Source organism: Lepidothrix coronata, unplaced genomic scaffold (genome assembly GCF_001604755.1).
Source record: "Lepidothrix coronata isolate B3197 unplaced genomic scaffold, Lepidothrix_coronata-1.0 Scaffold89, whole genome shotgun sequence".
Classification (NCBI taxonomy): domain Eukaryota; kingdom Metazoa; phylum Chordata; class Aves; order Passeriformes; family Pipridae; genus Lepidothrix; species Lepidothrix coronata.
Window position 1 is genome coordinate 460927 of NW_016690269.1, and position 14654 is coordinate 475580.

At 56.6% G+C, this 14654-nt stretch overlaps 2 protein-coding genes across 6 annotated transcripts in view; one reads left to right on the plus strand and one right to left on the minus strand.

The window, feature by feature from the left end:
- TRMT10B (tRNA methyltransferase 10B) lies at positions 1-3345 on the plus strand. The gene is made up of 7 exons (XM_017821120.1): positions 1-204; positions 409-687; positions 854-1006; positions 1387-1465; positions 1554-1621; positions 1845-1968; positions 2688-3345. Exons 1-7 carry the CDS (start codon positions 1-3, stop codon positions 2876-2878), a joined length of 1098 nt encoding a protein of 365 aa, XP_017676609.1. The 3' UTR covers positions 2879-3345.
- The window catches only part of FRMPD1 (FERM and PDZ domain containing 1), a 27675-nt gene continuing 16349 nt past the window's right edge, over positions 3329-14654 (minus strand). For all 5 annotated transcript variants that reach the window (XM_017821190.1, XM_017821191.1, XM_017821187.1 and 2 more), the window contains 9 exons: positions 13268-13393; positions 12017-12136; positions 11617-11753; positions 10429-10555; positions 9988-10083; positions 9440-9622; positions 8916-9063; positions 7859-8536; positions 3329-6870 (listed from right to left, as the gene is read on the minus strand). In XM_017821190.1, the coding sequence (XP_017676679.1) occupies positions 4652-6870; positions 7859-8536; positions 8916-9063; positions 9440-9622; positions 9988-10083; positions 10429-10555; positions 11617-11753; positions 12017-12136; positions 13268-13393 (3834 nt within the window). In that variant the 3' untranslated portion in view covers positions 3329-4651. The remainder of the gene's footprint in view (positions 6871-7858; positions 8537-8915; positions 9064-9439; positions 9623-9987; positions 10084-10428; positions 10556-11616; positions 11754-12016; positions 12137-13267; positions 13394-14654) is intronic.

Here is a 14654-nt window from a genome sequence, read left to right on the forward strand (position 1 = left end):
ATGGCGGCCGGCGGCGGGGCCGGCGGGGGGGCTGGGGCTGAGACCGACCCGGCGGACACGGACCCGGCGGGGGAGATGGATCCGCCGAAGATGGACCCGGCGGGGGAGACAGACCCGGCGGTGGCGGCCGAGGCGCTGCGGCTGCTGCAGATCGAGCCCTCGGCCGCGGGGCCGCGCTCGGGGGGCGCGGAGGGGCCGCTCTCGGTGAGTTCGGCGGGGCCGCGCTCGGTGCCGGGACCCGAGCCCCTCTCCGGTGCCCGGCGATCCCCGCTCCGGTCCCTGGCCTGCCCCGCGGTCCCCGCTCCGGTGCCCGGCAGTCCTCGCTCCAGTCCCTGGCGATCCCCGCTCCGGTGGCCCGCGGTCCCCGCTCCGGTGCCCGACGGTCCCGCTGACCCCTGTCCCCCGCAGAGGAACGCGCTGCGGAAGCGCCGGCGCTGGGAGCGGGTCGTCGCCGCCCGGCGCGGGAAGCGGCGGCAGGAGCGGCAGCGCCGGCGGGCTCGGCGGGCCCCGGAGCGCGGGGACGGCGCGGGGGCGGCGCTCGGCAGCGGCCCCGCCGGGCCCGCGCAGGCCCCGCTCCCCCGCGGGAGGGTCCCGGCCGCCCTGGCCCGGGAGCGGCTGCTGCAAGCGCGGGCGGCGGGGCCGCGGCTCTGCCTGGACCTCGGTGTGGCCGGCGGCATGACCGAGAAGGTACGAGGGGGCTGCCCGGGGGTTGCTCGGGGGTCCCGGGGATGCTGCACCCCGCCTATGCCCGTCCCTGCCCCAGGCAGGGCACCGAGAGCCTGGCGGGACCGACCCCCGGCAGAGCACTGGTGTGTCCCTGATCCCGCTTGGTGCCATCCCGCCCCGTCCCCAGGAGAGCGGCCGCCTGGCCTCGCAGATCCGCCGGCTGTACGGGGCGAACCGCCGCGCCGCCCACCCCTTCTGGCTGTGCCTGACCGAGTTCGCGGCAGGGACGCCGATCTACGAGCAGTGCCTCCGCATGAACGACGGCTTCGCACGATACCTGGTGAGAGCTGAGCCCTGCGCTCTGCAGCACACCCGGCAGCCAGTGCAGCAAAAACACCCGCGGTGGGGACTCCTGAGTCCCTCGAGAACTTGAATCTCATTTAAAATTAGATAATTATTGCTGTTCTCCTTTCCTCAAACCACACCAAAGACTTTTGCTGAGGAGAGAATGTAATGGAATTTGAGATATGTAGTGTTCAGTGCCCACACAGAACCATTTTCCAACTGAAAAAGGAAAACCCAAAGCCAGTGTTTCTCTAGGCATTTATACATCCAAACAGCATTGTCAGTCCCAGGATATCTGTGTCTGGGGAGTTATTTGTTCTGGCAGATAGACCTTGAGCTGATGGGCTGCTCCTCTCCCTGCCTTGTGTTTTTCAGATGGATACAACTCCAGAGAGTTACCTGGACCTATTTCCTTTGGATGCCATTGTTTATCTCACTCCTGACTCTGAAAATGGTAAATATTTCACATGCTTTAGGCAAGGGAGAGCAGCATCTTGCAGGATTCACTGCTGTGTGGGGCTGAGCCAATGTCCTTTTCCTAGTCCTTGAAGACATCGATCCAGATAAGGTGTACGTGCTGGGAGGGCTGGTGGACGAGAGCATTCACAAGGTGGGTGCTGCCTGCTCCATTCCCTCACGAGAGCAGAGATATCCCAGTCGGGTTGCTGCCACCAGCATCCATTTTCCCTCAAATCCTGCCCAGACCCAGCAGTGGGCTGGGCCAGGCCGCAGCAGTGCAGGTGCCACGAGGCCCAGGGCAGGTTTTGGCTCTGTGGCTGCTTGTGCCACACGTGTGTGAGGCCGCGTGGCAGCGTGTCTGTGTGTCCCTGCAGCAGCTGACCCTGCAGAGGGCACGGGAGCAGTGCCTGCAGACAGCCCGACTCCCCATCCGTGAGTACATGGTGAAAGCCCCCAACTCCAGGAACTACCACTCAGAGACACTGGCCATCAACCAGGGTGAGGGGCTGCTCTGGGGCTGTGCCGGGGCTGGGGGGACACGCTGGAGTGTGGTGTGATCCCTGCTGATCCCTGTTCTGAGGTCTGTGTGCTCCGTGGGGGAGCTGTGCATGAGGCAGGGCACAATCTGGTGGGGGGGTGCTGGGGGGCTGTTGTTGGGAGGGTGGGAGTTCAGGGGCCTGTGCCAGGCTCAGTCCAGGGAGGGTGTTGGTGTCCTGTACCACCTTGGGCTGGCACACTTGGTCACAGCAGAGGATTGTAAGGTGGAATTGCAAGGTGACTGCAGATGGGCTCATGTCCTGGGCCAGCTCTAGAAAGTTCTTGCCCCTGAGGTGGCTGGGGGCGCTGTGTACCCAGGGGAGCCCTGAGGTGGGGTCTCAGCACCCAGGAGTGATGGTGGGAGCACAGCAGGTGTGGCCCAATACAGGGGGTACCATCATCCACACAGACGGGTGGCACAGGTCAGGCAAAATAGTGACCAAAGGCACCTTGGCTATAGTTGACACAGACTCCACTTTGCCCAGAGCTCCCTGAAGTCCTCTCCAAAATACCTGTCTGCCCCTAGGTGGGCTCCCTGTGGCACAGACTCTTCAGGTGTTACAGGGGGGGACCCTCTCTGGGTCAGCTGTCACCCCTCCCTGGTGTTTGGTGGGTGTGTAGAGCTGCTGGCACAGGTGTCACAGCACGTGTGTGACTCAACACCTCTCTGCTCCTGAAAGTCTTCGACATCCTGTGCACCTACTACGAGACGCGGAGCTGGCCAGTGGCCCTGAAGGCTGGAGTCTCTTCTGGAAAAGGCTTCGTGCTACGGGAGGGAGTGGAACAGGTGGAAACAGCCCAGCACAGCACCGCCCAAGGAAACTCTTTATTTTGTGGTGAAGAGCTGCACAGGCAGGAGGCACCGGCGTGACTGGGCACAAGGAGCACAGTCGCTTGCCAGAGCAAGGGACCTTTTCAGAGCAACACCTTCTACCTCAGCAGTGCCACGCCGGACAATCCCCATCCCCCTGGGCAGGGAACAAGAGCTGGTGGAGCCTGGGATCAGTGAAAACTGATGTGAATTCAGTTTTGCTTCCTTGCAGCTGTTTGTTTGTGACTCCTGCACCTACACTTGTTCTGGGACAGGGAGGAGAGCTTTGATGTGTTTCCTTCATTTTAGTTAAACAGTGAGTAAGGTGAAGTTAGGATTGCAAAGCTTATGGGAGAGGAAAATCCCTTCCCATGGGACAGGACAGTGCTGCTCTCACAGGAGAATGCAGGATGGGAGGCAAGGGCACCATGTCCCAACAACTTAAACCCAGTTGAAGACTTGGTGAGTTGTTGAAGCCTGTAGCTAGTTCTATGCATCTAATCTAAAATAAAACGTTTAGATCCCCATTGTGTCCTTACAGTTACTATGTGTGGTACCTTGTCATGTGTGACATGCACAGGTGTGTCCTGCTGGGAGGTACCTGGGCTGGGCTGTGCCCTGCACAGAGCAGGGACACGTCCCACAGCCCCAGCAGGAAGCATGTTCGTGCAGCTGTGTCGATGTGTTACCTCAGCCATTGCTGCCAAAAGAGACCCAAAGCCTCACGGCCACTGGCAGTGAGACCTGAGGGCCATCTGAGGTAACTATGGTTATGTTTTCATTTCTTTTCACAGCAAGAGTGTCTGACACCTGGGGTTCTGCTCAGGTGGGGCTGTCAGAGGGGCCCCAGCAACAGGTGTTGGGAGGCTGTTGTGGTTTAACCCCAGCCAGGGGTTAACCTCTGCTTATCCCCAGGTTAACCCACAACAGGGGCCCAGAGTGTTGTGGTGTCAGTGGTGGCTGTGCCCTGGGGGCTCTTGGCAAGCTGGAGGTGGAGGTGACCCCCCTTGGGCAAGCACTGCACTGCTGCCTCTCAGGAGATGCAAAGTGAGACCACCTTCACAGCTCATACCTGGCCAGGGTGAGCTGCACCTGGTGGGAGTGGGGACAGAGGCTGGTCCTTGCCCATGGAGGCTGTGGAAGGGTCACTGCACAGCTCTGACAGTGGCATTTCGGTGTTGGGGCTTGCTGGTTCCTTCTGGCAGACCCAGAGCTGTGAGTAGCACGGGGCTGGGGAGTCAGTCAGGGACTGCCTCATGCATCACCAAACAGAAGGAGAGTTGCTGCTGACACAGGAATTGCAGTGGAAGAGAGGGAGATGGTGCTACCTCCCCAGCCTGGGACAACCCTTCCTGCCCTCACATGGAAAAGTGTTTGAATATGGGATCACTGCATTCCCTTGGCCACAAAAGGTGGGCAAAGCCACCTGAGGTTCTTCACATTAGGCCAGGGTGGGGTTTGATGTCCCAGAGCCTGCCTGGGAATCCAGGAGCGGGTGAAAGGTAGGCCAAAAGGGTCCTGTCCTTCCCCACAGGTGACAGAATGTGGCTGAGACAACCCCCTGAGAGAGGACACCTGCATGGCCACTGGGAGGTGAGGGATGAGCCTTGGGCAGGACACACACGCCACTGCAGTGCTCCGAGAGCACCCTTGGGCACAGCATCTCTTGGGGAGCCCAGCTCCCCGTGGCACCTCTTGTGAAGGACGTGTCCTCCCATGGCCATCCTGGGGCTGTGGGGCTGCACATGGCCATGGGGGAGAGCCTGAGGTGGACAGAGGGCACACAGCTGGGCTCTGTCCCCTCCGTGCCATCGTGTGCCCCCACCCAGCCTGTCACAGCCACGGGGGTGCCCTGAACTGCTGCAGGAGACAGAAGATGGCAGCTGAGAGGGCCATGTGCTGGCGGGCAAGGAGCTTGGCCCCCAGCTCCGGGCAGCCCTGCCCGTGGAGCTGCTGGTGGACAGCCTGCACCAGCCCCTGGTAGGTGCCCACCACGTCCCCCAGCGCGGCCCCCAGCTCCCGCTGCCTCTGCCTGCAGCGCCAGCAGTGCGTCACCTGGAAGCAGGTCACTGCCAGGTGAACCAGGCGGTCAAATGTCGCCCTCAGCGCCCGCTGCATCTCCGTGAGAGGCTGCTCCGTGCTCAGGAGCGCTTGGCAGCTGGACAGCAGGTCCCGGGAGGCCCAGCCCAGGGCACCCTTGCTGTCTGCACCCTGCTCTGTGCACTGATCTTGCAGGTGGGTGGCCTGGTTCCCGGAGAGCTTCCCCACAACCTCCTGGAGCTCCGCAGTGTAGGCCAGGAAGCGGGAGAAATCCGCGGGGCTCAGCCACGCCTGGTCCTTCAGCTGCCCGAGAGCCTGGACATGGGGGTCCCGCCCGGCCATGTCCCCCGCGATGGACACTGGGAACCCGCTCACAGGGGTCCTGGGGAGGCTGGAGCTGCTGGCTGGAGGGGTGGTGAGGGGCCCCAGAAATGGAGGGGGGCTGGTTTCGTGCTCCCCCTTGTCAGGCTGGTGGAAGCAGCCGATGTAGGGCAGGCGGCAGCCACAGCTGTTGGTGCTGTGTGGGGACAGAGAGCTCTGTGCTGGGGAACACAGAGAGCTCTGTGCTGGGGAACAGCCCCAGGGCCTCGCCGGGATGGGGTAGGAAGGGGTCTGCTCACCCTCCTCCTCGTTAAAGCAGAGGAAGGAGTGTTTCACAGCCCTGTGGTCTCCTGCCTCTTTCCCCAACAAGCTCAAGGAAATTGGGCCTGAGGAGTTAAACAGCCCAGGAGATGGAGCCAGGTAGGAGTCCTTCCCCACCTCAGGAGCCTGTTCCCTGGGAAAAGCCTGTGCAGGCTGCGGCTGCTGTTGAGCCACATTCCCTGTGTGTCCTCTGGGCTCCCCATCACTATCACCCAGCCCCGAGCTGCTCAGCAGCTCCTGCCCAAAGCCTGCTCCAGCTGGGGATGTTGGCATCTCCCTTCCCACAACATCAGCCCCTGTGCACCCACTGGTTCTCTGAGAGGCCAAAGGCTCGAGTGGGACATCCACCCTGTCCTGTGCCAGACTGAGTGATGCAAGGTCTGTCCTCACCCCAAACGAGAGCCAGGAGAGGCGGGTGAGAACCCCAGAGGCACCACAGTCTGCCAGGAGCTGGGCTGCTTCTGGAAACCCCGTGTGGCCCTCGTGCACTTTCCGCAGGGCCTCCCCATTCACCACCTGTGGGCTCCTCGCCCGGGACTCGGGCACGTCACTGCTGCCATCGGCACAGCAGCTGCCACCGGCTCTGCTCTTCTGACAGGGAGCCGGGAGCAGCCCCTGGTCCTCGGCCACCTCCTGGGCAGGGGCCACACTGAGGCCAGGAGCCAGTGGTGGCAGCAAGAGTTCATCAGCAGGGCAGGTCCCCTCCTGGTCACAGGATGGGGTCACAGTCCCAGCCTTGTGCTGGGTGACCATCACCTCGTCCCCCTCCTCCAGCGCCCCTCGGGCCAGCCAGCCCTCAGTGGGCACACGGTTTCCCTGGCTCAGCGCCCTGGGATCTGTCTCCAGTGGGGAACTTTCCTGGGCAGCTTCGCTCTGTCCTCTGGGCAGGAACTCCTCTTCTTCTGCAGACAGCAAGGGGGGTTGTTCTGGCAGGAGGCCACTGTCTTCCTCCCCACGCTGGTCACCAGGACAGCGAACCGCCGAAATGGATGAAACCACTCCTTCCATCACCGACTTTGTCTCCATGGTGTCAGGCTCCATCTCCATCGGGTCACAGCAGGAATTTGTGCCAGCAACGTCCCTCTGGGCCTGGGTGGCCACAGGAAGCCCCGTGTCCACGTCCTTCCCCGTGTCCTCACGGAGGAGGAGGCTGGTCCCCATGGAGGGGAAACTGACCTGGGAGGTGTAAGTGGTTTTCAGGAAAGACCTTCTCTTCCTCAGGCTCTTGGCATAGGTCAGCTCCTTCTCCCCCCTGTGCTTCTCCCTCACTGTCTGCCCTGTTGATGGGTCCTCCCCCAAGCTGTAGGACCTCAGTCTCTTGGGGATGCAGGAGGAGTTCTCTGTACCCTCCTGGGATGTCATATCATAGCCTGATGGCAAGAAAAAAACCACAGAAATCAGGAAACAGCTCCAGGCAGCAGAATATCCATATACCTATGCAGTGGGCCAAAAAACCTCTCAGCACAGCACTTGGAATCACAAACACAAATGAACAGCAGCAACACCTGGCTCCCAGGGCCAGGGGAAACTATCTTTCATGATCAAGCACCTCCCTGGTGTCAGAGATGTCAAGGAAAAGGCAGAGCCTGTGTCTGTGGGTACAAGCACCAAAGCTCAGGCTTAGTTATGAGGGCTCTGGACAGTCCCCTCCCAGGTGTATTGGAGTTGTTTCACCTGATGGCAGATGTGGCTGTAACTCCCCAGTTAAATTGGGTGACAGCAGCAGCAGCTACAGGAGCACTGCCCGTGGCTGTAGGGTTATCATCAACTAGAAACACAGTTAGAAATTCCCAGCTGGATATTTAGATGACAAAAACTTCCAGAGATGACAATTTTTTGTCTGAACACAGTAGAGTGATAATGCGCTAGTGCAAAAGCCAAAACTGTTTAATGGCATAAACTAAATTTTTAAGAGGTTCAGCTAATACTGACAGAGCAGAAAAAAGAATCCTCTCCCTTGTGAGGAAATAAAATGACTGGGGAGTTGCTCAGCCTCAGGAATCCTTGATCCAGCCACATAACATGTCCCTTACCTGAATATGACTTTTGATCTTGGGAAACAATGTTTTACAGGTTTTGGCTCTCCTCAGCTCAGAGGAAGAGAGCAGAGATTCCAGAATGCCACACTCATGTGAAAACTGACTTTTCCTACGACCCAGTGCTTGGATGTGATAACAAATCCCCCTGCAATGTCATGTTGAGGAGTGGCTTGTGCAGCATGGGTGTTTGAAGGTCTTTCAAAAACCTTGGGGAAAGTTTTTTGGAAGGTGATTCCCCCAGGCAGACTGATGGGAGAACAGGCAGCACCCCAGCCCAGGTGGGAGGAAGGTGACCTGCACCGCGCGGGTGTGGGGTTACCTGCCAGCGCGCCTGGAGGGCTGAGCCTGTCGGCGGCATCGTAGAATTCCTCCTCGGAGCTGGAGTCGCCGAAGCCCGGGGGCGGCTCCAGGACGAGGTGTCCGTGCCCCGCGGGGTGGGCACTGCCGGCGGAGGATGTGCCGTAGCACAGGCTGTAGTAGCCCGCGGTATCCATCTCGGACAGCCGCATCTCCAGCGCGCTCGCCCCCGCGCCCTGCTCGGAGGGGCTGCCCCCGGGCCCCTCTGCCGCCGGCACCTGCAGGAAGCAAAAGTAGTCCCGGGCCCCCGCCCCGTCGGGGCTCCCCGCTGCACACACAGGGACGAAGTTCCTGTCCAAGCTGCTCATCTCCTGCACGGTCGGCGTGTAGAAGTGGAACAGCTCTGGCCCGGAGGAGGAACACGCTTCCAACTCATCTTCCTCCAGCGCGTCCATGGAGTCGCTGGAGCCGCTTGTCTTGAACCCCCGGCTCTCGGAGTTGGCCGAGTCGGACGCCTCGGACGTGCTGTCCGTGGCATTGTCACCCCCGTCCCGCGGGTCGGTGCCGTTCCCCCCGGGACTGCGAGGCTCCCCCGGCCTCTCCTCGCTGCCCTGTTCCGCGGGGTGGTCCCCGCGACGGTCCGAGGAGGATTCCAGCTCCCAGGAGTCTTCAGAGTCGCTGCAGGCTCGAGATTCGTACCCTGGGATTCAAACACACGCGTCAGCCCGTCCCGTGCGGGGGGGAGGGGGATCAGCCTACAAGGGGAGGTGCAGCCGGATCTCGGGGATATTTTTACCCCAGAGCAGGATGTCAGGGCAAGTTCCAGCTGACCCCTTGCCCCAAGACTCGGTTTCGACCCCCAGGGGCCTGCCTCTATCACAGAATCGCGGAATCATGAAGGTTGGAAAAGCCCTCTAAGATAATCAAGGCCAGCCTTAATCCTATGTGGGCGCCACCGCGCAGCTCGGGGCTACTGCCCTTCACGATGCTGTTCCCCGGAGGGAATAACGCCTCCAGCGCTGGGTGATCCACCCACTTCCTCCCCATCCTTTGGCAAAAAAAGGCTGCTTTTTTTAAACCTTCTTCAGCTGAGACACGGTGCAGCTGCTGTTTTTTGTCTGCCCACGTAAATATGGAGGTGTTTGCATCCACAAAGAGTCTGTAGTAGCCGATGATGAGGCAGACGAGATCCTTTGCACTGTTTGATTCCAGCAGCAGAGTCAGCACCTGTTTCATTTGTTTTGGGGTGGGGAGAAAAGAGAAAATGTTAGAATAGATAAATATTTGTACCACAGTCTGCAGGAACATGCTGCCCAATGGCAAGGCACCCACTCTCACCCATACACCCCTCAATCTCTTTTTGCAGGAGTCACAAAGAAGAGAAATCTATTCATTTTTCTTGGCTTTTGTGCCTTTGATGGAGGAGAGCAGGAAGAATCGCTTTTCTCCAGTAATTTTTTTTGTTCTTCCTATGAGCTTTCTCTCCCAAGTCTGTCCTAAGCCCTTTGTGCAGGTCACACCCTGAGCCCAGTGTAAGATTTTGAGAAGGTGGTGTGAGTGACTCCTCCCACACTCTCTGGCCCATCGTGGCAGAGTCACTCACCTTCAGGTCCTGCAGGTAGATCTTGACTGTGCTGACTCTCTCGGACTCCTCGCTGAGCTCCACCCTGCTGATGCTGGGGAACTCGGCCAGGCTTGTGACAATGTTGAGCTTGCTGTTGATGATCTGGCTCACCCCATGCTTGGCACCCACCAGCAGTGCCACGTACGACTCCCTGTCCTGCAGCTGTAGGGGCAGAGGTTAAAGAAACCTCTTGTGAAGAGAGAAGAGTTCTTTTTTACTATGAGGTTTAAGTCTTTTCAGTGTATTTTAAAGAGTTTGTGAAGCCTTTCAAGATTTCTTGAGTACTTTATACAACACAAAAGATACAGACAGGACTCATCTGAAGAGCAAGAGTCACAGCTTTCAATTAGAAATTTTATGCATAACTATCATGTAGGCTGGTCTGTTATCCACTTCAATGGGACTATGCTGAGTTTCCCCAGCAGAGCCCCTTACCAACATTTGCCATGGTATCTCAGGACAGGGAGGAGCAGTGTGACCAGCAGGGTAGCACACCAAAGCCAGTTACATAAACGAACAGCTCGTACCATCATGGTGGCATTGAAGATCTTCCCACTATACATCTTCAGCTCTCCCAGGATCTGCAGGTAGCTCAGGCGCACCTGGGTTGCTGTGAGCTGGTGCTTCATTTAGCAAGAGAGGAAACACCATTTAGAAACAGGTACTGCAGGCTGGAAGACTTTCATGCAGGACTGTGTATCTGACCAACACGTTCAGCTCAGTCTGGACAGGCAACAGGGGTGTCCAGGACCATCCCACATGGCCCACTGGGCATCCCAGAGCAAACTGCAGCAGGACATACAACACAGGGAAGTCGGAGAGTGTGGGAACAGATGAGGGAAAGGCAGGAGAAAAGCCCCAAGTGTTGCACAGGGAGGAGACCCGCAGAGGAGGGACACTCCCTCTTTGGCCCCGAGAGACACAGCTGCCATGCTGGGAGGTCCCAGGGCTGAGGGGTTATACACTACCTTCTGCCGAGGGTCCAGCAGCAGCTGGTTCCGCTTCAGGTGGTACCCAATGGCTTTCTTGATGTCCTTCCCCCTCATGTTTCGAAGCAGGGTGGGAGAGATGAAGTTTTCGATTCCCCAGTCCCTCCTGCCAGAGAGAGAGGAAGGGAGCACAGGGGGTCCTGGCCATGCTGACCCCCAGCATCACAGGACAGGGCAAAGGCACGACACGGCCTCACGGGGCTGTAACACACTCTTCTACCTGCACCTGCCCCAGGTCAGGAGAGGGGCTGGAGAACTCACACTTTCACGCAGAATGCCTGTTTGCACCTGCTTTTACAGGAGCTAATTCACAAGCTTTGTCAGCAGAACAGTCCCAATCTCCCCTCATCGCCCAGAGGATGGAGATTCTGTCCTTGCACTCACCTTACTTTGGTGACAAGATTATGACTTTTCAGATCCCTGGACCCAAAAATATGAGCCTTGTGTGCTGCTGGGGGGTTTATTCAGCCCAAGTACTACCTACCCAGGAGATAGGAGCACTGCAACTGCCACTTGTCCTCTGCTCCCTGCACACAGCTGGGCACATCTGGCAGCACAGTGAGTCACCACATCTATGTCTGTTGATTAACAACTGGCTCATCACTAGTTTCTAAAGCAGGGGGTTCTCTAGGGCAGGTACAGCCTAACTGCACTGACCTGCAGCACAGCACACCTGCTCCTTGGTCATTTCCCTCCAGATTCCATTAATTCACAGGATCTATCACTTTTGCCCAGAGTAGGTAGTTCTGGCATGGTTCTGGTGAATGAAGAGATGTGCTGGCTATGCAAAGCTGGTGATTATCTCCTCTCTCTCCAGCTACTGCAATCAATACTGGCAGGAGCTGCTTGGGTAATCATCACTGTGTGAGAGATCTGCAATTTCAAGTCCCAGTTCCAGTGACAGACCAGAACCTCCCTCTGTCTTGGGATATGCCCAGGTGTTCACTGTCTGTACTGTTCAAGTAGTTCAGCAGATTAAGGAAAGGGAGACCCATGAGGCAACCCTAAAACAACCAGCACAACCAGGAGGCTGCAGTCCCTCTGAGTTACAAACAGTCTCCTATCCAGAGCCAAACACCAGGCAAACATTGAGCTGATGTCACTTTTAGGTGGCTCCTTCTTTTTCCAGGCTTAGTCACAACAGAACACAGAAACATGCGAACTTACTCAATGTATTTCAAGGACACTTTCTGTGCCTGAGCACACGCATAGATCCTCTCCTGTATGTGCAGAGCAGCCAGACGTAACGCCAGGCTGCACTTCATTTCCACAGCAAACCTTTCCTGGAGCACATCACTGCAGCTCTGGAGCAAAGAGAGCAGAGTTAGCTCAGAAAGAAGTCAGGATGAGACCACTGACACGACACCATGCATCCAAATAAGGGTGTCACCAGCCAACCATACCAGTTGATTCAAGAATTTAGGGCAAATTAAATTGAAATGCTCCGATTTTAAGTGCTCTGCATTCCACATCCATGTAGCTGAGCGAGTCAGGCACACTGTGGTTTAAAGCAAAAATGAGAATGGGGTGGGAAGGGGTTCCAAAGCACAAAACACCCCAGTGTCACCTGTAGGTACAGATATTCAAAGGCCACTGGGTCTTCCTGCAAGAGGTCCAAGGGGTCCTTGGGGACAAAGCACACTCTGAAGAGGCACCGGTAGTCATGAGATTCTCTTCTCTGTACAACCTGCAACAGACACAGGGCATCACACCACAGCTCCTCCCTCTCCGACCGCACGGCAAGCGAACCCACAGGAGTCGCTTAAAGCTGCTGGCAAGGGGATGGTGCAGATTGTCCTTAGCAAACACAAAGAGACTTTGCTAGTGCTTGTAATTTTATCTCTGATTCTTCAGTGGTTTTTGCTTCTCCCTGCAGTAGCTTGGAAGCCCTTTGACAGCAACACTTCATCAAACACCCACTGATCTCATATGCTTGCAGTGCGACCAGGACAGAGGCTTTGGGTCCATGTGATAACGGCAGAAGAGGCAAACTGCTCTGCTTTGGAGCTCAGTCACAAGGCACAGCAGTCCTAAACAGACCCCTGAATCATCACTGTATGTCAAGACTTCGAGTTATACATCAGCACATTTTATTCTGGGCAAATTCTGCACAGCAGAAATCCTCAGGCACGTGTGCTCAGTGGTCTGCCAGTGTCAGCACCAAGGGCCTTGAACTCAGTGTTCCTTGTGGGTCCCTTCCGGCTCAGGATATTCTACGTATGATTCCATGAATGCCTCTGCAACACAGCAGATCATCAACCAACACACCCATCAGCACAGCTGCGACACCCAAGCAGGCACTTCTAAAAGACTGGATGAGCCCAGCACTCCTTGCAGAGCAGCAGAATTACACGAGCTCATGTCACATTGACCGGACACCAACTACTGAGTCAGAATTTAACCAAAGCGGCCCCTGGCTGGGTGAATGCTCTGGCTACTCGGAGAACTGTAAATAGTGAGGTGGTGCACAGCTGTCTAAAGGCTGTTTTAAGGCTCAAACACTCCTTTGTGGATGGGCCGACGAGACAGGTGGCACAAAGGAGGTGAGCCATGACTGCTCTACACAGTCCAAGCAACGCCAGGCCATGGGTACTGCTCTGCTCTCCAACCTGGACAAGACACTCCCAGAAGTACCATTTCTCCAGGGATATGGATGAAGGCCATGGCAGAAGGGGATGGCAAGGCTGGGGACAGCAAGGCTGGGGACGGGGCTGGGCTCACCCCTCTGGTGACACCCACAGCACTGGGCTCTCCCTGCCCCTCTCTGGCCTCTGTTCCTGGGTGTCAGCCCCACTGCAGGGCCATGGGACACACTTACCTGTGCAATGAGCTCCTCCTCGTGCAGCAGGTGGATCTTGGCCAGGTTGTACTGCTCCTCCAGCACAAGGGCGAAGTGGGCGATGCTGCGGATGGACAGCTTCTCCTGCAGCGTCAGCACGATGTCCTGGCAGGGGCACAGGGGTCACACAGAGCTCAGACGTGGGGCTGAGCACCACTCAGACAGCACGAGGATGTCACCTTGTGACTCCAGCCTGCGGAGCTGCAGAGGAGCACGGGAGGCACGTACAAACAAAGCACAGCACATCCCAGCAGGTTGGGAGGACAACGCAGGGAAGCTGCACCTTGCCATGGTAAGAGTCCAGCAACATGCAAACTCCAAGGTGTCATAGGCATCAAATCCATTTCCTGGAGCTGCCTGTCCTGAGCTGCCTTGCACTCAAAGTTCTACAGTTTTCGGTTGGGTGTTGTTGAGCACTTTTGTCACCCTTGGTCCAAGTGTTTCCTGCTCACTATTCCAGCTTTCTAAAGCTCTACAACACTTTGGACATGGATGCCACAACCCTGGAGGTGCACAAGGCCAGGCTGGATGGGGGCTTGGTGCAACACAGTTTAGTGGATGGTGTCCCTGCCCGTGGCAGGGGGTTGGAACTGGATGCTCATTAAGGTTCCTTCTAAGCCAAACCATTCTGGGATTCTATGATGCATGGAAAAACTACAAGGAACTGGTGAAAAACACTACTTCCCTCCAATGAACAAGAATTTGAGAGCATGATTGTAAAAATCTTACCAAATCTGACTGAAACTGGTGTTTCAGTTTTAATGGAGAATTCTGTCAGAATACTAAGTGTTATGAAAATAACAAGGTTTATTTTTGGCAAACAGAAAACATCACATAAGGCTTGACTGAGCACAAACTGAAACAGAAGTCCTTGGATTCAACCAAGCCTCTTGAGGCAACAAAAATGTTTGACTCACCTCAGCTTTAAGCCAGAATCTCTCAAGCAGCAGGGGAATTTTTGGAAACACCTAACTTGGGGAGATTTTACCCATTAGGGTGTTTCTGGAGGGCTGCACTGAAAAACTGGAAAAACTTTTTCCAGGTCAGAGCTGAGAAACTCAGGTCAAAGATGAAGAGCTAATCCATCCTTTAGAAATTAGATCCTTGTGGGTGGGCATTCAAACCTCTCTTTACAACTCAACTCCCCATTCCTTACCACCTCCTTGCTTTATTTCACCATTTTCTTTTTCTCTGCCTTGTAAGTAGACCTTTACTCTACCTGAGAGACCATGATGGCTTCGTGAAGCTTGGATGAACTAGACAACAAACTCCTTCTTTTTGAGGAAAGTTTTTGCTGCATGACAAATAAAAGCTCTTTGCCTTTCCCCTTAGAATTCTTTCAGCCTGGTAGCCCCAGAACATGTGT